The sequence below is a fragment of the Sitodiplosis mosellana genome, unplaced genomic scaffold (assembly GCF_009176505.1).
Source record: "Sitodiplosis mosellana isolate CC-2019 unplaced genomic scaffold, AAFC_SMos_1.0 Smas_scaffold_6167, whole genome shotgun sequence".
In the NCBI taxonomy this organism is placed as follows: domain Eukaryota; kingdom Metazoa; phylum Arthropoda; class Insecta; order Diptera; family Cecidomyiidae; genus Sitodiplosis; species Sitodiplosis mosellana.
Window position 1 is genome coordinate 4,231,732 of NW_022601408.1, and position 26,237 is coordinate 4,257,968.

Below are 26,237 nucleotides of genomic sequence, written 5' to 3' on the forward strand. Positions count from 1 at the left end.
CGCCCGGGTGCCACTTGGGTTGCTTCTGATTACAACAAATATGAGCGAGGCTCTCCCAGGTTCCAACCACCCAAGTGGAATTCAACTCATCTCACACAGCAAAATCAATATTAGAAGACTGACGAAATTTTCCAAACATTCTTTTATGTGTATTGAAAAGATGATCTTATCTGTGATGTTTACATTTATTTATTTATTGTAAATTTTTATTTTTATTTTGTGCTTTGTTGTGGCCATCCAAGATTTGGCGAGTTAATATTCTTAACTTTGAAGTCAATTTTGCATTATTACCATTTAGCATCAAATGATCTAGTTACGTTTCAAATCATGGTCCATGTCAACTCAATGCACTCTGCAATCAACATGGATCGGCCTTAACCGACGTAAAACTTCTCATCAATTTATCTATCGGATAAATTGAGTGACGACTTTTGCAGTCTCAAAGTCTTAAATTTAACGCGTAACAGTTAACGCTTCACATAGCCTTTTTCCCGTTGGAAACGTTTACCAAAGGTTATCCTGGACCGTTTACTATAGACTACTATAAGTATTTCCATCTTGGTTGTATGACTGCTTTCGTTTTCATGTTCCTACTATTGTGATTTCCTCATAATTTACGAAAAGAGCCAGGTTTTTAACGAGGCGAGAACTGAAATTTATCGAAAGTTACTGCTACTATTGTTCATTATCTATAAAAATTGTAACAGTCTTGCACTCTTTTCCGGCCAAACCTCTAACAAAACCCACATTATATTCAGCCAGAGCTTGGCGGTGTTTAATAAAAATAAAATAAAATAAAATTAATTTATTTTGTAAACTTAGAAATTGAGCAAAAGAATAGAAATCATTCAAATATCGACTACCGGAATTCGAATTAAGTGCTGCATTTTTCATTTTAGAACTACCGGTTTCCGGTAGAACTGTCGACTATTTAAATCACTGGTTCTACCGCTATTTCTTGTGCATTTCTATTTTCACAATTTTTTATACAATTTCTTCACGTAGCGATTTATTTAAATTTTCCAATGCAAAATTCATTAAGAATAAATAATTGAAATCAATTTTTGCTTATTCCCGACAAAGATGAAGATTATATAATACCTACTTTGTTCACACATGCTTTTCGTCAATTTTGGTCTAGTCTATAGAATTCAACGAAAATAACAACACATTTGTATGTTTTTAGATTGCATTTTATTTAAATTTCCATTTCAAAATGTGTCAATAATATTCAATGCGAATTCATTCACTACTCAATTGAGGCAGCGGACTTGTCGTCAATCCTAATATTCGATAAGTTGAAGTATGATTTCGTTTGCAGCACCGCGCGTTAGCAATTCACGTTAGATATAACGTTGTACTTCATCGTAGTGGCCAAAAGTTATTCGGCTAATCGACTATTAGGATTTCACGTGATATATCGAGTGGACTGCATAGACGATGTTTCGGCAACTGACGAATCGCTAAATCAAGTGAAATGCTACATCTACACACACAAAAAGAATTTATGACAAATCGGGATAAACAATACATTTAAAGGCATTGGCATATACAAATGCGATAGAATTCATCGCAAAAGTAGATGTCAGCACCATTGGTTGTGGTTATATGGTTTATTCCGGTTTGCGATAAAATTTAGAGGTTATGTGTACGCGTGTGACGACAAGTCCGCTGCTTCATTGAGTAATATTATTAATTAATTGAAGAATGAATGTTCTTTTTCTTGTAAAGCCTTGTTGTCACAAAGAACAGAAACAGAAGCAAAAAAAGAAACGGAATTTACTGTACTGAAGTACATTTGCAACAGAAACTAAAATAAGTCAAAAGTACTTGTTTCTGATTCTGTTGCAAATATACTGAATTCTGTTTGTGTTGCTGATTTTTGTGACAACAAGGCCAACAAGTATGCATGGTGCATGCATCATAATTTACCCAAACTACGAATTAGTCATATTTTGTCATATGTATCAATCAATCAATTGTTAAATTTTGATGAAAATATGAGGGCATGAGGACTCACTCCATTGAAATAAATTTATAAAGTGTAAACACTATGAAATGTAAATTGTCTGGTCACAAATTTAAAAAAAATCCACGACTAAGGTGAATTCTATATATATCGAAGAAAATTAAATTTCCTTTTGCATAAATATATGATCTACTGAATTTGTTGGCAACCAAATTCATAAAATAAGAGTTGTAATTTGAAGTTTGGACACTAAACGATATAGAATTTTATTTCAATGATTCATTATGTGCTAGGATTTGTTGCATTTTTTTTTTAATGTTCATTGTTTCTCTGTACTAAAAAGGAAATTTTACATCATCAAAAATATTATGTTTCTTACACATTATTAACTTATTCAATGTTCAATTCATATTGAAGTGAAATGATTCAATTTGTATAGTCAAAAACATTTAAATTTATTTGTTTAAAGATGGATTGAATTGTTTTGGAGGAATCAAACGAAAAATACTATTTTTGACTGTTATTCCAATTCTACAATAACATTTTCTCTGTCTACTCGATCACTGGTTAGTTTCTTTTCGTTTACAATTTGAATTTTTATGGTTTTAACGTTGAAAGAGACAAGAAACTCGTTTGCATGTTTCAAAAATCACAAATTTAAATTATTTAGTAAGTATCATCAATAAATCTATGGGTGAGATTGAGAGTAGTGTATGTCGAAGAAAAAACATACTCCACTCTCAATCTCACCCATAGAAATGGGTTATTATATAATGTAGATCCATACATAGGTTTTTGCTTCCATTTCTGACAAAAAGGTCAGATTTGTGTTAAGAGTTGGTTTGATTCTTCTTCAATTAGTATCAAAATACACACAGCATAGAACAAATCTACAGTAGCATCCCATTCATTGAATGTTTGTACCATTTATGAACTGAAAGACCTATGTTATTAGTTTGTTATGCTAGAGAAGAAGTTATTTTGACCACAAATTCCTACAAAAAAAAATTGCTTGAATTCCTTGAAATATCCCAATGTGTGTGTGTACAGACTAACTACTACACAGACAACTACAGTTACATTATGGTACATAGAATACATAAATATTTACAAAATTTTAATTTATTACATAATTTTACTTCATTTACTTGTTTAGCAAATTCTGAAAGTTTTTTTTTTATCATATTTAAATTTTAGCACTTAAAAGCGAAAGTACATAAATTATTTACATATTAGATTTTGCTTCGATTAAAACTTATTCTATGTTCTCTCGGTTGTAACAAATGAGAAGAGCAAATGCTGTACTATTAAGGTTCTTTTTTATCTTCATATTTTCAATGGGAAAACAAAGTCCATATATGATTCATTTATGTAAGTGAGACGTTGAAAATGAATTTCAAAATGATATAAGTAATTGCAGGAGAGGCTGAGGTAATGTCCCGAAATGGATTGAAAGGAAAATGTAATTATACGAATGGCTATTGTCATTGATTGACTGCATTGACACTGGCATCGTCTAATGGCAAAACCTGAATTGCGGAAAAATGAGCTCCATGCTTACGAAGCACATGTACCGATTTTCCTTTCTTTTTGAGATCGTTATTTAAACAACCTACAACACACACTAAATACACGAATAACACGCACACACAAGTCAATTTTTGTCAAAAGTGTTCATTTCATTACAATTTATTTCAAATCATGCCATTTCATCATATTTCTTCTTTATTCGTTTGGTTTTACTTTGTCAAAAACTCGTTTAGTGTAAAATTGTGGCAAATTATAGGAAGATTTATCATTTTTGGTCTTATCAATATAAATCGTGGGTAGTTTGTAATTCGTTAGCATCAAATATGTTGTTTTCTCCCGTAAAGATGAATATCATCTGTACTAGGAACTAATTGTGTTTATTTCTTCGGTTGTTTGCTTGCTTGTAATTTTCATTCGGGGCTGCCGGACTGCATCAGTATCGCCGTTGTTGTATCATGCATAGCTTTCTTCTTTAAGATGCCTAAGTCGTTTACATTTTCTAAAAAAGTCTTATGCGCTGTTAGTACTTTTGCACTTTCGACATCCTTTTTCAGCTCTTCCATGTCACGTTTTAATTTTGCACGCCGATTTTGGAACCATGTTATCACCTGTAAACAATAGAAAAACTCATTAGTTGTATTATTGCTTGTGAAATGAACTCCAATTGAAGCAGATTCGATGCGTACCTGAGCATTTGATAGACCTAAAGAAGAGGCTATTTCGTCCCGATCAGCTGGTGACAGGTATTTCTGGTAAATGAAACGTTTCTCCAGTTCGAATATTTGATTGTTGGTAAATGCTGTGCGTGATTTCCGTTTTTTCTTTGGTTGTGGTCTCGATGAAAATAGATTGACGTGAGATTGATCTACAAAGATGAAGAAAATCATTGAATGAGCGTATAGAAAATTTCAGAACACATTAAAAAATTATGATTAGTTCGCAAACAGATGGTCCGTCCAAGCTGAACGGAAAAACTTTTGTTTGAATAATTTGCTTGAAGTATTGTTTGTTGTTTGGGTAATTTAAAAATTCCACCCAAAAACAGGGCTTCCATAATTGATTGAGTGTGACTAATTTTGATTAAACCCACTTCAGTCTAATCGATCGACTGAATGAATTAATAGTTGCTTGGTGCTCCTAGGCACAAGGTGTCACGTTGCACCTGAGTTTCGTAGAAGAACACATTGAGTTCCCTGCTTAATTGAACTACTTTACATCGGAACGTACAAAAGACAAAGTCTCTGATTGATCCTTCATTTTATACGTTTGTGTGCAAGAATATCGAAGCGAAATGAATTGAGCTACTGTGTTGAACGAACAAAAAGTGAGAGAGCCAACGTTTTAGAGCCAGCCAAAAATTCGTTAGAATGTGCATTTCAGGGCGGCTTGCCACATTTAAAAACGATTTATTATAATTTTATGAAAATCAGTTTTCATTGCAAAAACACACACACATACACACACATAAACGAGCAAGAGAGAGAAAGGGAGCGAGAGAGGAGAACCGAAATCCAAGATACACGCACACAGATCGGCGCCTTTGAATATGCTCATATAAGCAAAATAATGACCACGACTAACAGAAAATGAAGGAGAATAAAGACGAACAGACCCGTCTGAATTGATATTAAATGGTTTTGTCGAACTCTATGAGCTGAAGCAGCGTTTTAAATGTTTAATTTGTTCGTTTTGTTCCCTTTGAAAGTGTCTCAACTCGTGTTGAACTGTGATTCTTTATATGTCCTCTTTTGATCATTACGCTAATGTTAAACGAATTGAAGACCTGAATAGAGCGGAAGAGCGGTGGAACAGTCAGAATGTTGTTAGTTCTGAAGTCAACAAGATTTTTATTGATTGTTAATCACTGTGACTCAATTTCAAAACATTTTTTTTAAACCATCCTCTCGTTTTCATTCCTCGACATGTGAAGTGAAGTGGATTGAGAAGAGAGAGAGAGAGAGAGAGAGAGAGAGAGAGATAGAACGAGGTAGAGTGAGATGAAGAGAAAGAGAAAAAATAAAAATAACGCCGAAACATTGCATATGATAAAGAAACTAATAAATTGCCCGTTCAAATAAATGTCATCACGAAATTCCCCGCAATGTGTTCTCGTTTGATTGCTCTCGACTTTTTATGGTACGACATCATCAACGACAGAAACGGATTACACGCATATTTTATAAGCCTATTTATTTTAAACTTATGACTTATTATGCAAAATGAAAAGCGATAAGCCGTAATCATGCAGCGATCGAATAAAAAGAGCTAACGCTGCTAACACATGTTCAATAATATATTTATTTTCTCGATTATCGAAACTGTGTGCAATGCAGACATATCCGATTGCCATTTTTATTATATATAAAGTCTCAGTTTTTCGGAAAGGCATTGAGATCAGACTTTTTCGTTTTGTTCTAGCGGGTTTCAGAAATACAGAAAGAAAAAAACTACAAAATATTTAAACAGGCAAATGAGAAGCATTCATTCGAATTGAATTAAAAGCAGTAAAATTAAATATTTTTCATTAAGAAAATCTATGCTAAGCCAGTAGCCATAAATGTAATTAATTACACACAAAGACCCGCCAGCCGAACATAAAGAGAATCTCGAAGTAGAAAAAAAATTATATTTCAACTTGCATCTTTGCCTGAGAAACTTCGTTATTTTACATATACAAAGATATAAAACAACGAATGGATTCAAAGTTCACACTTCTGGCGCGCATTTCATGTTGATGAGCGGTGTTATTTTATCTCTCGTTGGCGATACCTGTCGAAAAGCTATCAAATTACCGACTCTAGTTAGCTATTTATCAAATCTCTACGAAGTCTCTTACAGCATAGCATACACACTGGATTTGATGGGTAACCGAAGAATGTATGATCAAATGAAGAGCGAGAAAGAGAGAGATAGAGAAAAGGTGGTAGCAATTATTTATTTGTAATAAAGCGGTCAGGTAGTTTGACGACCAAACACATGGACGGTTCATTTCTTTGCGGCATAAATTTATGAATTTCATTAGTTTTTGTATGGCCTTTGTTATTAATAATTCGATACCTTTCTTGTCCCTCATTTTATTTTTGCATTTTTTCTCATCTCGCTTTATTTCGCTGCCGTTTTGGAGACCGCTTTTTTCACCTCTTTTCCACAGATAGAATTCATAATTTTATTGATACATTTTATGATTTAAATGATTTTAAAAGAAATTTACAACTAACCAAACGGAATGAAATGAGCAAAAAACACAGCTATTGAAAGTATAAACATTGAAAAGAACGAAAATGAAAGACTTCAAATATGTAATTTTGATGATGATGACGACGACAACGACGACGACGACGAAGGCGGCGGTGATGTTTTTTTTTTTTCAACCAATAAATAATTACTCAAATGCTTGTTCAATCCGGCACCGAATGGATTTTTTTCTCCAAATATTTCGATATGGCACTGCGGTTCGATTGAAAACTTCTATGTCATTTGCATAAATATCGCATAAATAAATATAATTGTGGAATATATAAAACATTCATTTATGAACGTATACTGCGTGCAGTGTGCGGCTCTGGCCGAAAAGGGCAAAGTGTTGCATAATTCAAAGTAGCAAGAAATCGAAAACGAAACTAAATCTCTCGATTAATTTTGATATCGTAAAAAGTTACTACACAGTAAACACAATGATTCTAGGGATGTTGAGATTTGACACTTAACTTGGTTTTAATACCATTTGATCTAGAAAAATTTCAAAAGTTCTATAATAAATACATGAAGCTTTGATTTGTGATTTAGTACATTTTGAACTTTTTCTAGTACAAATGGTACTTAAATGGATTTTAGTGCCAAATTTCATATTGCGGTTTTAAAAGTTAGAACAATCGTGTTTACTGTGTATAAAATATGCATAGTCAACTTCTAGATGCCACAACATATTTCCGCACTTAATCATCAGCCGCAGTAGAAATGGTTTTTCTGCTACTACTTGATTTATCAAATTTTTTGCATCGGTCTTCTTTATTTCTTCTTTTTGCATTCACAAATTACCCTGATGAGTCGAAACTAATTAAAAGGAATTAACAAGCTTGTCGGCATTTTATTTTTGATGTCGGCACATGGTGAAGCCAAAATATAAATCCAAACTGGATATGAAATTATGATCAAATTCCAAACATAGATTCACATAAATTGGAGAATGAGTGGCATAGCTTATTGAAATTTTAATTTAGTTTAAATAGGATTTGAATTCCATGTTTCGTTGTCCATTGTGTTAAATGGGAATGTCATTAACAAAGAAAAGCCACAAAAATCAAGCCAAATGAGAAAAAAAAACCTTTTACGACAATTTTTTTTGGCAACTTTGACCGTGACTAAGCGCAAAGCCAAACTAGGAACGGACAACGTGCTCAATCAAATTACCGTTTTGCGCTTTGATTTGATTATTAAATAGAAAAACTTTCCTATTCGGAGTTCGGACTTTTACCATGGGTTGATAAATTGGCACAGTAAAAGCCGTAAATTCATCAAATAATTTGTACCATTTAATGATAGAGAGGCCGCTATGGAGAGGGAGAAAGAGTGATAAATGGAGATAGAGAGTGTGAAATACAAGCATATTGCGGACGATTGTGCATATATTCACAACGTTATGAATATCTCTGACGCTAATCGAAATGATGCTCATGCCTGTTCAATAAACACAAATAGAGTTTTATGGAATTGATTCACTTTGCTCATCATCTTGATTATCACTAATAAATTCCTAAATACGAATGAACTACAGTAAAATCGACACCGCACGATTAGCAGCGCTTTGATTATGATTTGATGAAGTAAGGAATTAACACGAATTGAGAGACAGACGAGTGAGAGACTAACACAAAACGAGCGGCTGATTCGGCGACGTAACGTTTAAATCGACGCAATGAAGAAACGAATAAAAGATACGAAGAATTGGAACTTTGGAATTCGGTAAAGATGAATGGAATGGATCATAAATATCTAATTATAAAATAACAAAAGATAGATTTGTTGCACAAAAGGCGAAAAGTATTAAATATTCTTTGGAAGCGAAGCATTACACACGAACAAAAAGAGCGCAAAACATCAAATTGAATCAGAAAATTGAATACACAAATAAAATAAGCGTAAAATTGTCTGTGAGAGTCGCAAACGTATCCACATCATCGTTGTTTTTTCTCTCTTTCTTTTCTCATTCAACTATCCACTTTGACCCATAGCGTTTTAAAATCCAGAAACAAATACTAAACATCAATTACGCAAATTACCGAAAATCAATCAGCTAGAGAAGAAGAATCATCATCATCGTTATTTCCATCATAGTCGATTTATGAAATGTAACTGTGTAACCAATCAATCGACTGGTTCGAACTTGGTATACATTATTTGAAATTATCAAAATAAATAAATCATGCGCATATTCACCTAACCAATTGTTGAACTGTCTTCTGGTCAAAGAAGAAACAACAACATTTTAATCGATGAAAAGAGTAATCGACATCATCCAATCGATATGCAAAATATTGTTCCTTTCTTTTTTACTATTATTGTTCGCTTTTTAATTTCGATTGCGACCATATCTGGCCTCATTCAAATAAAATTGATGAGTTGGCTGTGAAGTAATGAATATATTGTGAACAACAACAACAAAAACAACAGCAATGATATTCGAAGTCGCAATCTACATTTATGCGCAAGATTCCCAATTGACAAATGATTCTTGTCACGGATCCCAGAATCTGTGTTTGCCATTTAGGCAAGTGTATCATTATCTGATGATTGCAATCAATATAGCTACAATTAACCCTCTGGTGCATACAACCGCCTTTAGGCGGGCAACATTTGAACGCCCGTATACCGTAAACCGTATGTCGGATTACATTTCTTTAAAAAGCATTTTTATTGGCCTAGGTGTCCTCTTTAATTTTGTCTCTTGCTTTATTAGTCTACATCAAGCGGTTGTTGTGTTATGAACAAGAATGTGCGCAAAAACAAAAATTCGATAAAATTATTATTTCCTTTCAAAATTAGAACATTCCTGGGAAAAATTAATGAATGCACTAGAGGGTTATTTCATTTTTTTTTTTACAATTTCAACTCGAATGTCTGTACATCCAATTATTGACAAAATAAGAGAGGAAAATGGTCATTTGGAGCTTTCGAGTTAGCTGTGTGTGATTACCAAGAAAATCAAATAAAGAAATGAAACAAAAAAGCAGCTATAATAAAACCAAACACAAAGGCTAAAGTACTTTATCATTCCAACGTGACATGGTATATTTTCTCATTTTTATCCGTTCAAGATACAAAAAAAAAAAACAGTGCTATTTGCGGTGTTCAGCTCATCTCATGTATGTGTGTATGCCAGTGCGCGGAACAAATGGCAATACGCAAATTTGCGACGGAAAACGAGCGACAAAGATGCAAAGAAAGCTCGTTTTCTGCTCATGCAAGCACGTGAATGTGGTACTCCGTTGGTGTTTTGTGTCGTTTAAGGTGGTGTATGAATGCCCAGCACACGCGCTCTTCTACATCGTTTCATTCTTCCATCTTTCGTATGTAAAATACGCGGTTCGGCGTGTATAATAAATATACTGCGGCAATAGTACGACTGAGTCCCGACTGATTGTAGTGATGTGAATACGAACAATGTCGGTAGAAGATCAATCGAAAGCGGCACCTTTTATACTTAAATGTATTCATAAGACTGTGTGGAAAAAATTCTGTTCTGGCCACGCCTAATCATGTGAGAGATGGCGCTCTCTCGTCAAAAAGACCAAAAGTCTCCTGACCACCGTTTATACATGAAAAAGAAAAACAACAACTACAACCGTGCTATCGCATCATAACAAAACACAACACACACACGGAGAGTGCAAGCAGACGTGCACACCGCACTCGCGCGATGCATATTCAAGGTAGCGAAGAACAGAACATAAAAAAGGTTAAAATATTATTGGCACAATAACACCAACAAAAATTTCTCGCCAACATCTCGACCATATTTTGATAATGCGTTCTGTTCGAAACTCATTCAGAGAGCAATAGGCTTCGCGTTGCGCTCCGTACACATTCATCGCGCGACTGATCTGAATCAGATCTCTGCGTGGTTGATTTTTTTTTTGTTCATTCGTTCGTTCTTTAAATTATCGCTAAAGCCTAATACCTTCTCATTCCATTCAGTTTGTAAATCGAATTAAATAATAATCGAAAAAGGTGGAAAAAAAGAAAGATGAAAGAAGAAGAGCACTCGGTGCAACAATTTAGTTTCATAACGCATCACACTGTTAAATGAAATAGAATGAGAAAAAAGCGAACAATTATATTGTTGATAGAATGAAAAGAACAAACGAAGCAAAAGAGAACGCAAGCGTTAAAGTATTGGTTGGCTAAATTATCGGCGTAGAACACACCGATAGCTGCATCACAACAGCATAAGTCGACATGAATGCCGCCGAAAATGAAAGGAAAAAAAAATTTAAGTCAAAACGCACATGCGATCAATGAGAGTACAAGCGCACACACACACACACAGGCACTGTTAACTTGCATACTTTACCTACCCGAGTAATCACATCATTCCCATTGAATTTTTTCAAAAACATAACTCTTTCCAAAATAACACGTTATATACTATATCGAAACTGTTTGGGCATTTTTATTTTATTGTAATGAATAATTATTTGGCTACTGCACGTTTGTTCGTTTGTTCAGTTTCTTTTGATAAAAGTACCATTTCCATCAGAACTATGATTTTTTCTGCGAAGTCAGTCGATGAAGACACTGATTTTGAAAAAAAAAAAAAAAAAATTATTTGCATCAAGTACATATCGCGGACGATCAAATTTCAATTATTTTTCTTCAAGTACATATATTAATACATAGTAAAAATGAACAAAAATGATCACTTTGATTTAATAAACCGATGATAGTGACGGATAATGAGGCCGAAATAATACGCTTTGAGCAGTTTTATTATTTTTAAAAAGTATTATTAAATATTTTAGACGCATTACATAGATTCGATGTGTGCAGCAACAACAAAACAATAAATAATACCACCAAGGGAGCATCAACAAGTCCTAGTAGTTAACCACCACAGAAATCATTTTTATTTTTGAGAATAGAACTTATGCGAGTTTATCATAAATTTATTGATTATATTCGACTGATGTATATTCTAGAATGAAAATTTGGATGAATTTTTCGTATACCAGTTTTGTTGTTGTCGTAAAAACATTCCTGTTGAAAGAAAATTTATACCGACGACGAATAATTATGGTGCAATTTTCTGGTGTTCATTCTTGTTTTTGAGAAAAACCAATTTTTTTTAAATAATTGACACCAATAGAACAAAACAACAACTTATGAACTCTTTATCCATAACTGAGACGGAAAAAAAAACAAATGAAGTTGCGAGCAAAAGTGGCACAACTCAGCATTGAGCGGAAAAGACGTGTTTTGCATTTTTCTCGCTACTGGAAATAGATAACGATTAGGTGTCTTCGGCATTATTGTAGAAAATAAAAAGAACTACAAATAAGCCGAAGACACCTTGCTATCTTTATCCAGTTATAGATTTTCCAGGTGTCAATTGTACCGTAATAAAAGAGATCTCAATTTGTCGATGATGATCTTGGTGTTTTTTCCATTAGACAGGCAATTTCATTTTAATCGGCGTTTTTGCGTGGTCAATCAGCCGCGATTTTAATATAATTTGAAGATCGAGACTGAACATCAAGGTAGGAGAAAAAGAAAGAATGATAAAGAGAGAGAGTGAGAGAGAGAGAGAGAGAGAGAAAATAGCATACCAGCACACAGCTGAAAAGCGAAAACTTACTCAACACTGTTTATTGAGCATTCGTTGGCACAGTTCAAATTTCTGGTAAATTGATCGAACGTGTTTTAAAATCAGACATCACAAATTACATTTGATCAAGTCGTTGTGTGCTTATTTCACGGAAATTAAATTAACAACACAAATTATCGAATGGTATTTATCGGAGAGCAGCTTAACGAACAGAACTACATGACATAGTCCACTCATGCCTTGATTTCGATGGGTTCGAAGCATGTATGATTGGAATAAAGGCCATTCGGATGGATGGAATGAAGGAATTTAGCGAACTCATGCTTGTGCTCGTGCTTTCATGAGCGTATTTTTTGTTTGGTGATCGTAAAAAGACCTTATGTTTTCCGTAATAATATTATTAATATAAAATCTGATGAAACGTAAAACACATACTTCGGTTCTAACATTTTATATAGTATGAAAAATCATACATTCATCTAATGCTACAGAGTTGAACAAACTTACATTCTTTTCAAGCCCATCAATGGATCTGGAAGGCATTATAATTAAGTAGATTTAGACTGTGTGGATGAGGATCCATAGTAATTAGGAGATTAGAATTTTGCTTCGAAAAAAGTTATCGAATTGTCCGGAGCAAATCAAATTTACATCGGTTTTGGCGCACATATAGTTACATCTATAAATAGAGCCCCACATTTTGACGGCAATGTTTGACACTAGTCAATGTTTGACAGTGTGAGCGCAAGGTAAGTGCGTCTACGACCGTGCTCTTTGTTTGGACCGTACTTTAGTTAACGCGCGGCGCCGCAAACGAAATCATACTTCGGCTAACCGAATATTAGGATTTCACGTGCTATATAGAGTGAACTGCATAGACGATGTTTCGGCAACTAACGAATTGCGAAATCAAGTGAAATGGTACATCTACGCGTGTGACGACAAGTTCGATGCTTTTCATAATAATAATAAAACAATGGAATTTATTCATAAAATTTGCATATTTCACATAAAAATTTGAGATTATTTTTGGACGTTGTTCAGAATCCCGCCACAGAATTCGAAATCAAAGAAACGTGACTACTTCTGTGTGAGTGCTTGTATGCGTCCATTGGATCCATCATTATTAATGATCAAGTGATTAGGCAAAAAGAATTGTAACGTTTGAAAATTAAATGTAATAATTTAAATCGCTTCCAGTTTGTTGGGCTAACTACAAGAAGGTGAACGAACACGAAGGAAAATTGTAATTTATACGGATGATCAATGTGTTTCGATCTATATTCATTCATTGAAACTCTCATTACAAGAACGTAAAACGCTTATAGTTTGCGCTCGGATACATTGTAATTATCGATTAATTGAAGCCCATTGACGAATTACCAAAAAAGAAATCACTTATACCAACGTTTGTGCAACGAATCAAGCATTTTGTTTGCATGAATTCGAGTACCAACAGTAACTTGTCAATTTAAGGCGATACATTTTGTGTATTGCTAATCCAATCACGCCAAAAATGATCAAACAACATCCAAAAGATGTAGGTCTGGCCACAAATCTACAAATCGAATATAATTCGAATATAAATCATGTGCACACAAACACAATTTTGTATTCTGAATCAAATAGATTTGATGCTAAAAGAATTTATACACAAAAACTCTCAAAAACTACTAGCAAATAGATACACACACACACACACACACACACACACACACACACACAAAAGCATCATTTATCGCTTTCGTTTAAAATTGCCGTCCAATATTTTTCTGTAAAATCGAAAAAGTAAAATCCCACCGTTTAAAATGCTAAACCTTCTTTGTGGTCGGTGGAATATAATTTTGAATTGAATAACATTACTTGGGTTGTTTTAATTCATCAAAATACGTAATGCCATACGGTCTCTTTGGAAGAAAGAAAAAAAAAATCCATCGAGTAATATTTTGCTTTGTATGACTGAATGAAAATCATTTCCAAATCCATTATGAAAATGGTATTTACAAAACAAGTTAAACAGGTAATAAAATGATTGATTGTCATTAGTTACCGATCTGGTTTCAAGCGGCGTTTTTGGTGTTGATAATCATAAATATGCTTTTGTTGTAATGGTTTAGAGCCGTAATAATAGACAAATGGTCTCGAGAAACCAAACAATTGCAGGAAAATTGTGTTAATTGTGTTCGGGTTTTCAGTTATCCTCCTGATATTAAATTATCCTGCAGACTATGGCTAATGTTCGATAATAACAATTTTTTTTTTACATATTTACACACAAAAAAACATAATCCCAAATTTATCCAATATTATATGATATACTACACATTTGATAATGCTGATATCTACTTTTGCGATGAACTTTATCCCAATTGTATATGTCAAAATCATTAGATAATAAGTTATCACTCAGAACTGAATTAGTGCGATTGACAAACACCAATGGTGATCTGTCAAACTACAATTGGGATAAAGTTCATCGCAGAAGTAGATATCTATGAAATATATAGTATATATGATACATCATCATTACATTTAAATTACCAAAATTAAACTGATTCAGAGGCTAGATTCCACAAACATTGAATTTTGACATATTTACATTGAGAGGACTCTGTTTGAGCAATTCACAACTGTCAATTGGAAATGGCTAGTTTACATTTTTTTATATGGAGGTTGTGAATTGTCCAACTTTTTCTGCCAAACGATATTACCAAAAAAGTTGGACAATTTACAATCTCAATATAAGAAAAGTTGTAAACCGGCCATTTCTAAATGTCAGTTGTGATTTTTTCAGACAGAGTTCTCTGTGTGTACACATTACTAAGCATACCCGCCATTAGCGCATTGGCAAAATGCAGATGAGTAATTGAGTTGTTAGTAGTATGAAATTATTTTCGCACATACAAAACTAATGGGCTGCATAATCATTATGTCTGCAATTACCAATATTTACACATGTATAAAAGATGTGTCGGTGTTTGAAATTTTCGGGACAACCAAAATGTGAAAACTAAGAGAAATTTTCAATACAAAAAGAAATGCTGAATTCCGTAATGAGTCAAACTTTTATAAGTTGTAAGTTCTGCTGCTGCTTCTGGTAAGGTTGTTAAGTGTGCTTTCTATGTGCACGCAAACCAAAATCGTGAAACTACAGACGACGGCAGATGATGTACATGTTCGAAGAGTTCTCTTTAACATATTCAATATCACATCATGTTTTGCTGCTGTTTCATGGTTCAGTATGTTTCTTCCCTCTCTGCTTTCTTTGATTATATATACTATTCCTATAATTCTATGGTCGGGTTACGTGCCTCTTATTCAACCCATTTTAGCGCACATCTAAACATGTTTTCTTATCCCATTTTGTTAGAAGCGCTGTGTAATAACCGTGAAATATGTGTGCATGTACTTTTGTGCACATTGAGGCATAAAAATGGGATTTTATGTACAAGCAGTCGGCTTTGCTATTAAATTGTATCAGAAATAGAATATATTCATATTTCGTTGACTGTATTGACATGCTGTCGCCTTTTATCGGTAACTTATTTTTTTCTTTTAAAGAGTGCGATAAACATGTAATGGGAATTGATATGTTTGTCCAAACTAATTCAATTGGATAAGCTAAACAATGGCATTGCCGCACCAATTGTCACTCGAAATTCAATGCGAAAGGGAATATATGTATATAGTTGAATTTTTTATTTATTGTATATAGCTAATGTGTTCAAATTTGTTCACTCGTCTCAATTCGTATCACGAAATGTTTGTACAACGATGGCATTGGTAAGTGGCAATTCGATGTTTTACCTCAAAAATACGCCATATGATCGAATCAGCCGTTTACAAAAGGTTTTCCTGAAATAAAACCACCAATGACCTATATCTTCCAATTGAAATTCGATCCTCGATAAACATGGCATTGAACATGAGACAATGGCCGAACCACAAGTCCTTCTCTTCCGCTCGCTCTTTCTCCTGTTCAAATTGCCCATATCACCCGCCTCGATCCGCTTACGCAGACAAACACACATACGCACGAACGGTTTCGGTGTCGGTTCTTTTGTTATCCATACCAGTAGAAAAAAGAACAAACGGCACAATTTAAATTGGAGATTGTTTCAAAGCATATCGTGAAATTAACAAAGTTGAAAGCGAAAATACAAGCAACGCGACTTTAATTTTGTGGTTTTTCTTCATCCCATCAGCATATCAAAAACAGGAAATATGTGCACATTATTCAAATCCAAAGAAGAAATGCAGATTTTTCGTTAGTTAATTTCCTTTTCTCTGTATTTTTGCAGCTGTTTCTTTCCCGCTTCCACTCTTCCAATCTTCCATTTTGAATGGATTCTGTTCTTTATACAGAGCGGTTACAGCTACGCAGCTACGTTAATGCGCTAAATTCGAATGTGCGTCTTAATAGGATCCTTCTACTCATTTCTTTGCATTTCGCATTGAAAGATAATGAAGAAACGGAAACAGCATAGAGAAAAGAAGCGAGAGAACGCGAAGAGGGAGAGAGAGAGAGAGAGAGAGAGAGAGAGAGAGAGAGAGAGAGAGAGAGAGAGAGAGATGGAAAGGCTGTCGATATGGAAAGTGAAACGAATAACACGTTTAGTGTGTAACATTATAAATTGGTGATGAAGCAGGCGGTGTGCGTTTATGTGTGTTTGAAGGCTTAAACATGATTTCCATTACGTAATTAAATTAAAAGAATGTGTACATTTATATTTAATGAATTATGACATGTTAATAATTGTTAACCAAACATTCGGCGGATAAGTTTGACGGTTGCTTTTTCGGGGGGTAAATTAGTTTTTAATGAGTAATGATTTTTCGTTTTTTTTTTTTTCTCCTCTTATTCACGTTTCATTTTTTTCTTCTCTGCTACGTTGTTATTTCGTGGTGTTGCGATGAATGTACAGCATATTCCTCCATTGATTCTCATGTTTTCTTATTCGCGCGAATGCGTTCGAAATCAAGAGCTCTTAGTGTTATATGCCTGTTGTTGCCGCACATCGCTTTTGATTTATATCTGTCTCTTCTGGCTGTTTCGGCCCTTTTGATCGTTCGTTGTGTTTGAATGGAACGGCTTTTTCTGTCGAACATAATAACATTGAAATTGATATTGGTATGTGTAAGCATGTGTAGTGCCTATTTGAGCCTCTGTATGAGCAGAATCCAAAGATGATGACGGTTATGAGTTATCTGTATTAATTTTTATCACTCTGCATTCATCTTCGCGCCTCTAAAATGTATATTACCAACGGAATCATTTAATTCATGAATGTGCATTTCGGCTCTTTTTTTCCTCCACGTCGTTCATTTTCACTTTGCTTCAACCTATTGATATGTTCAGGTGTGAGGTCTAACGTGCGCATCATTCTATATTACCGTATTTCCTTTCGTTTGTCAAGAACGATTATTTCGAAAACAAAGGCCGACGGAAAGAGTGAGAAAATAATTTGGTAATTTGGGTAAAAGGCGTCTTTTGTTTTGGGAAATTTTCGCATAAAAAACCAACAGAGTTGTATCGCCAATTCGAGAGTGACGAAACTACCTTTTGTCTTATGTAATTACGAAAAAAAACAACAACAACATTGGACTGCCAATCCAAAGTAAACAAACCAAACCACTCGTATCAATTGATTAATAATTGTGGAACGAAAATAGTAAATTTTCACATTTTAGGTACACTATTTATGTGTATTTAATTATTTTAACGTATTAAACGCACTGGACACATAAGCACGCCATAATGACTCAACATTTCCAATGGAGACGGAGAGCATAAAGCATTTCTTAAGTTCCATTAGCGGTGTATTAATGCGCGATCTTTTGATTTTATTAATAGATCTGGTAGTTTTTTATTCTATTAATTAAAGATTAAAGTATTAGTTAGGAAGATCAAGCAAGTCATTTGTGTCACTTTGTTTGTTGTTGCCGTCATCGCGGTGTTTCGATTTTGACCATATGATTACGCTATACGACATCATCGTGCGCAGTGCATACAATTGATTGCTTCCTCAATGAATGTACGTACACAAATCATGATTCGAAATTATTGGTGTGATTTGGATGGATTGAAAGTAATTGACAATAAATAAACAAATTGTATCGATTTCCCCACAGCGATACATATTACTAGTAATATTCAAAAGAAATCTGTTTGCGGTCGCAGCCAAAATTGAACGTACTTTTCATCATCGGCTTCGGTATTGCCATCAACAGTGCCGTCGATGCCAGTGCAGACGTTCGGCATCGGTCTTTAATATTGTTGCCCTTTCGCTTGTTTCGTGTTCCGAGTTTCGATATTTTGGCTACAGTGGGATTCCGGACTGAGCCATTCGCCATAAATACACACGTCCATTTTGGCTATTGTTTACGACCAAAGAATTGATTCGTTTCACATTGAAATCCGATATGCTCTTTTCGAGCGGCACACACACAAATTATTGTCGGTTCTCGGTTATTGAGTATTAAATGTTAGAGATGATTTGTTAAGTGTGTTCAATTTAATTTCCTATTAAAATATCCATTGTTTAATCGTTTTAGTGTACGAGTGCGAGCGTCGATAGTTGATGTTTCAGTTGTCGAATTAGAGGCAAGAAAAAGAAACACTAAATATGCTTGAAACGAGTGTGAGAGAGAGAGAATTAAACATCAGCATATAATGGTGAAAATAGTACCAACAATAGAGCTGAAAACCGTGATCAAGTGTCAAATAAATGAATTGTTTCTTCTTCGTCTCATTTTGGCTCAACTTGATAAATTGTCTATTTTTCGAATTTGATGATGGTGTGTTGAAAGTACATTAGATACGAATCGCAGAGATGCGATACGGAATCCAACTCATGCTTATGGATATCTCTCTCTCTCTCTCATCAGCTCAGATTTACTCAAGCGTGCCATTCGCGCTCTAATCCAATCAATGAACCACAGGCGTTTCACTCATCAATAATATCATTTTCCACGCGACAATGAATTTATTTATTGGCTGGCGAATTTGTAGTCAAGGTGTCCAGAACAGATTGCTCATAACTGTGTATTGCCCAACGAATCGTTTGAATGCAAAAACAACAATAGTAAGAGACTCCACATAAAAATTTTAAAAAAAGTTCGCACCATTGATATCAGTTTGTTATTTTAATATATAGTTTGTGGTAAAATGAATGAAAACCTAATTATATTTAAAAATGTTCGATTGTTCAGAGCAGGAAATTGAAAATCACCAAGCGAGACCGAACATTTATTCTGATGGCAATGTTTTTCGACCAATTATAAATACCGCGCAACGAAACATTCACCACTGGCTCAACTTTCGACGAATTGAATTAGACATTTGTTTGTTTGTTAGTTTTAATTTGGTAAGAGCACAATGTGTTTTGAAGTGAAGACCGGTTTAAAAAGAGACTCATTGAGAATCGGATTTTGTTCGTGGGCTTTGATGTGAGTGCTCAGTGCTCACCTCCGTGTAAAAGACTATATATAATTAAATTGTGTAAAATTCGATAGTAATTAAAATATGGACTCTTGATCTCTGTCACACAGTTATTTCGGATTGAATTTTGCGGCTTACCAATTCCAATTCCAACGAAAGAGAAATAAATATTCGTCATTTCCCCTTTACAACAACAAATATCGATTTCATATATTATTTCTCGAATAATTACATTGCGGTGTAGCAAATGTTAAATTTAAAAAAAAAAAAATGGTATATGCAATGCGAGAAGATTCAAATCATTTTCTAAATAATTACCGGGAGAAAGGAGCCGTGTTTTTTAAAATTTGAAAACCCCATCCATTTGGCTTGAGAAAAATACCGAAGAAATTTGATGCGATCACTTGTTTGTATTAGAAGCATCTCATTTCAGCTCTTTTCCACAAAGAACGAAACTGTGTGTGCCGGTTTTTTCGCTCACTCTTTGCAATGCATTTTCAAATCGAAGTTTATCGAAATCTTGTTAGTAAGTTATTTTGCAAATTACTTTCAATACTAATGACTTCTCAGCTTAACACATACCGATATCTCGTTATGAATGTTGTACTCAATTATCTGAACATACACACACATGATATTTATACCCAAGGCGCATACGATTTAGCAACTGATTATGTGATGCGATGCTTCTTATTTCACTTGTTATGCTCAAATAGAAAACAAAAAATAAAGGGGAATCCGATGATGCGTTTGCGTCCGTTCTTTTGCTCTTTGAGAAACTCTTTTGTTGAGTACCCATAACGAAACTAATTATCGGGTGAAGAAGTATGAAAAAAAAATACACTAGATATATTGAAATAAAATTACTAAAAGCAGCACGAACATGTCCAATTTGTTACAATGTTGTTACCCTTCTCAGGCTCGACTACGTTCGCCCGTTTGATATTTCATTTTGATCAATTCAATAGCCATGATTGAATTTTATTGTTTGATTGCAACCGCTCTCTATATTTCAAAATTATATTGATGGAAAATATTAATTCGAATCCATCGGAAAACAAAAGCCACACTAAAAACGAAGTGTTTGGATTCAAGTTCATCTTGAGATTGTCGACGGTGTATTTATATAACAGTTAAATAGTATGTACTCCTTTTTTTCTCCATTAAATTGCCATTTGCATATTCTTTCTTTGTATTTTTGCGCTTATGCATTCAAAATGCAGGCACATGGCACAACAGCACTTTTGAAAAAGCGATAATATTTTCCATAATTTTATGGTCATGGTATATAGTAGCACCTTTCTCACAAGCACAGTGTCATCGTTGTAGAGAAGAAAAAAAAAAATAAGAAAAAATGACATGCAAGGTGGTGCTCGGTTTGTTTGACTCTTGTTCCGACTGTCGAACTAATTTTTTTCACTTTCAAAAGTAATATTGTATTCCAATAAAAGCTTCGTCTAAACGCCTTTCTTGTCCTCTTCAACATTTTTCTCTCTCTCTCTCTCTCTCTCTCTCTCTCTCTCTCTCTCTCTCTCTCTCTCTCTCTCTCTCTCTTTCTCACTCTCTCTTCTAGATCTATTTCTAATGTGTTTATATTGACAGCCATTCGTCAAAGAGTTAAGTTTCAAAGGATGATATGCGAAAAAAGCGAACGGAAAGACAATTAGGCGGAAAGAAGAAAATGTTAAATCGTGTTAGTAAAAACAATGACAATTATCATCACACATTGCGATAATAAAAAGAGAAGCAGCACAGCGCGGCACAGGCAACAAGAACATAAATAACAAGACTGCTTATTTATTTATAATTATGCGTTTAATATGAGGCATATACTATACTCATTAGCTTGAATATTTTTGCGTTTAGCTTGCAATTGTAAGTGTTTGAGTTCATGCATATAAATGAGCAATGGTTAAATCATGTGCATTGCAAATAGCAATTCAAACGTGAATTACGTTTGCATTAATCAGGTTATATATATACATATATATATACTTATTTTTTCGTTCGTTTGTTCGATCGTATGCGACGTTGCCGTAGGAAGTGGTGAAAAAATACATCGGACGCTAATTACATTTTATTGACTTGTTGGAACTGAATAAAATGAGGAATGACATACAAACATTTCATTTACTTTAGAAGTTTGTGCTCACAACATTAGAACGATAGATAAGGAGGAACAGCAACAACGGTGTGAAGTATTTTAAATGAATCGCATGCAATGATGAGAAATGGAAAGGAAACGGTGCAACATCATATAGAATTCATGCAATTTATGTGCAATGCACTTGCACATTGTGCATTGATTTTCGAAGTTTTTCTTCATGATGCCACAATACATTAAAGAGTTGAAATTTCGACCATGGCATCCACAACATTTGATTGAGTTTTAATCATTCAATATATTTGCGAGTAAGATGTAGCCCGTAAACAAGCGGCCCATTCTGCATTCTCTGTGTTACTGTGTGTTCAGGTTGTTCGTACACAAACGCCGATGTAAATTTGTGGCCGCACAAGAACGTATTCAAGCGCCTGAGGCGTTTTCTTGCGATACAGCAACAATAACGACGCAACTGCGCCGTCTGCATGTATGCACACACATTCGCTTAATCGTGGCGTAGTGTTATGATAATTTTATCATGCCATTATTTATTGCTTTACACAGCATATTAATATAAACATGAACTTATTGCTGAGGCGCGCGATATCAGAAGCAGCGGCGCGAAAGCGACAGCATTGATTATCTTGAAATGCAGCATGGGAAAAATGTAATTTCTTTTTTTTTTTTGACTCTTGAGTGAATCGAACGAATTTGAATTGACTCTGACTGGAAGTTTAAATCGACCACAAAAGGAAAAATGAATGTTTAAATGCATCAAATATATCTTGACTGTGCCGGTAGCCCCGATATTGTTTTCTGAGCAGCTAGAAAATTTCAAATTTGCCCAGATATTCGAGCATTCAAGGTTGAACGCCATGCGTTTGCGATCGTATTTCAAACGAAAGCAGTTGGTTCCTTTATTTTTTTAAATTTCTTCTTTTTTCACTGCGGCAAATGCAAATTCAAGCATTTCTGATTAGTTTCCAGTGTGGTATTATACGTCGATTCAATCGTTTTGGCTGCCGCTGTTTTTATAAAATATTTTCTTCTCGAAATTAAATATTCTAATCGGATTTAATTTGTCAGCGATACACGAATGTATGCCAAGCAAACACGAGTTTAGGAGTTATGGGCCTACCTGCCTATTAACTCCTTGCACGAAATTGTTTTTATGTTCGATGCAAATACGGTTACGCTTGTACAGCAAGTATTGTGTACCTTTTGATTAAATGATACGATTTACGAGCATTTATACTGTAAAACTGAACACTCACTACTAAGCTTATGTCATGAGCAATAAATAGCGACTGCTAAGTAGAATTGCATTCAATGCTGTTGATTTTATGCATTTTTGTACTCGCACTCGTATTCGACTACATTTATTGTTTCGTGTGACTGAACTTGAAAAACTGAGCGAAGGGTGGGAGCTCTCTCTCTCTCTTTTTCTCTCGCACGCACACATTCGATAGCTCCCTCCCTTTCTCTCTCTCTCTCTCTCTCTCTCTTATCCCACCTCTCTCTCTTTTCTCAAACCTGTACACAGTTTGTTTGATGTTGTTGGAGAATTTGCAGTTCATAAATAATATTGACAGTGAGTATTTGAGCGCACAATCGCATTAGCACTGTTGCATTCTCTGATGTATCGATTAATGTTGTTGCTCGTGCGTCAAGTTCAGTTCCCTTTAATGTATTTCACAAGTCGCACGCAATATTATATGAATCCCTTAAACCACCGTATACTTTGCTGTAACTCGTGCAAACTTGTAAATGCCATAAAAGAATTTTTGAACAGTCTTTTAGACTCGAAGATGACGCGTTGACGTGTCTGACTGTTCGCTTGCACCATTCCATCGATCTGTTGTTTTGACTTTTTCGCAATGTTTTTTTTTAAACATAAATGCTATTGCCATGTTTACGAAAAGTAAAAAGTTTTACAAGCGATAATTTTATTCTTTATTGATAAATGGCAGTGGGGGGTAATTTTGATCGTGAATGACGTCAAATTTTTTTTTTGGAGGTATTTGAGTGTTGCGTTCGTAATGCTTGAATCAAAATTAAGAAAATGCTGGTCAATATGCTGTTAGGAATTGTATATGTCTGTAGGTGAGTACGTTTCATCATGCTGTCGTCATTCAAATCTAATAAAAACATGGTTTCGTTTTTCTTAAACTATTCTTCAAATTGTGCTCCCATTTATTACGACCGAAGCTGCTTCAAATAGTACATACATTTCTTCAGTGATTTACAAGTCTGACAAATGTGTACATTTTGACAGCAAGGTTTTTCGGACAAATCCATGATTTGTATAACATTACATGTAATTCTTTGGTCTTTGAAAACAAAAATAAACCGCAACAACCTATTTATCAATTAACACCTATGAGCAATCGAAAAGGAGCAATGAAAACAAATATTCAAATAATACGGCTAAGATACAATTCAAAGGTGTGAGGGAAATGTTCAAATGAATACAACACCTTCCATTGGACCCACTATATATGTCCCAAGATAGTCTTTTGTCAATTCGAATACGTTAAATATAGTTTCCGAAGCCAATTTCATTTGGTTGCCGCCCCAGATTCATCGAAAGCAAATCACATGGTGAATCGATTCAAATACGAATACAAATACAAGAAAGAACTTGTGTGACACACAACAAATTAACCGATTTAAAATGAATTCATTCTATCATTGAAGACATGTTTATCGGCTCTTCATTGTTACCGCGTTAATGCAATATTGCCCTAATTCAATCATCAAAACGATCGAAGCGATGAGAAAATATAATGCATTGAAAATATAAGAAAAATTATGAACAATAAAATACTTCTTAGAAAATATAGCGGTAAATTTATTGAAACACGATTTAATTGTTGTGTTTATGAATTGCGACGGCAGTCAATAATTAACAAATGCGGCGGTGTTTGTGAGCTCTCAGCACTAAAGCATGCTTCCCTTTCAAATTGTCGCATTGGCGCGTGTGTGTGTGTGTGTGTGTGTGTGGGAGAGAGAGTTAGCCGAATGTGATGGAGTTGCGGTACATCGGTTTACATGTTACACATGTCATTTAGCTATTTGTTTATATTGGTGTCATTAATTAGCTTGACGATGAAAAATTACAGAAAATAAATATCTGAGAAACGAAAAAAATATTTACATAGGGACATTAAATAAGTATTTTTATTGTGTTTTTGTGATGCGTTAAATTTTATGGCCCTGCGAATAAAAGATGGATGACATGGATAGTGTCAAAATTGGCTAAGTGTGTCGTTTCATGATTTCTTTTATACATTCGAATTGTGTCGTTGTTCGCGTACGATGAGCTTTGTGTTGTGCCGTTTTAGTTTTGTTTTTCTTCGCTCGTGTTTTTGCACCGAGCGTCCATTGTTTCAATATTTGATTTACCTGACAGAAAACCGTCACAAACCCAATGCAATTAATTTAAATCGACTATTGACTTGTGGACTGTAATTTATGTGTGCAACTATTGTGAATCAACAATGAATTCAGAACTATATCAGCTAAATCAACGGGGGAATCAAACGAAGCTAAAAAAAAATCGAAATAAATCAAAATAAAGTTACTAAACACGCCATTGAAAATGCTCATGCTGGCGATGGCCCAATCGATTTCGTGCGTCGGAAATGCGGTGGAAATGTTAAACAAACAGATTGCTAAACTATGCAGAACGAAGCATAGAAAACAATTTATCAAAATCTAAAGTTAATAGGTATTTAAATGGAAAGCATTTAGTTTTCTGATCTAATGCCGGCTCTCTGTCACGCTGCGATATTGGCAAACTCAGTTTGCTATTCGGTGGACTGTCAATTTATTTTTATATTTGTATAGTCGGTGCGTCAACGCTTCAATACAGAGCAAAGACAAAATGTGTGTGTGTATGAGAGAGAGAGAGAGAGAGAGAGAGGGAGGGAGAGAGTGGAGACACAACAGACTCTCACATTGACAAGTGTAACACACTGCGAGAATGTGATGTGCGTAAATAACCCCCGAGAAGCAATTGGAAAATTTGTAACAATAATTTATCGTTTGGGCAATAAATCACGGATTTCCCTTCAGCACCCAATAAACCACCACCGCCAACAATAGGAAATTGAATGGGCTATTGAGATCGATTACATGAATCAGCGATATTTTGCTTCATTATACCGCGTACCTTTGACCCGTAAAAACAATCACTTTTGCTTCCCCCAATCAACATTATGGATTCTGTTCAGCACGACGGAAATTTTATAAGTTTACAATTCAACGATTTCACCATTCTAAGTGGGAAAAGAAGAAACTATTCGTTCTAATCTAAATTCATTTAATGCGTGGCGCGCGCACGTAAATTTACAAGTGTAAAAGAATCAAGCGT

At 34.5% G+C, this 26,237-nt stretch overlaps 1 protein-coding gene across 1 annotated transcript in view; it reads right to left on the reverse strand.

Annotated features, from left to right (window-relative positions):
- Positions 1 to 2,725: 2,725 nt before the first annotated feature.
- Positions 2,726 to 26,237, reverse strand: part of LOC129575692 (homeobox protein Hox-B1b-like) — a 53,611-nt gene continuing 30,099 nt past the window's right edge. Inside the window, exons 3-4 of the mRNA XM_055459622.1 lie at positions 4,186 to 4,364; positions 2,726 to 4,107 (exon numbers count right to left, since the gene is read on the reverse strand). Of these exons, the coding sequence (XP_055315597.1) occupies positions 3,910 to 4,107; positions 4,186 to 4,364 (377 nt within the window). The 3' untranslated portion in view covers positions 2,726 to 3,909. The remainder of the gene's footprint in view (positions 4,108 to 4,185; positions 4,365 to 26,237) is intronic.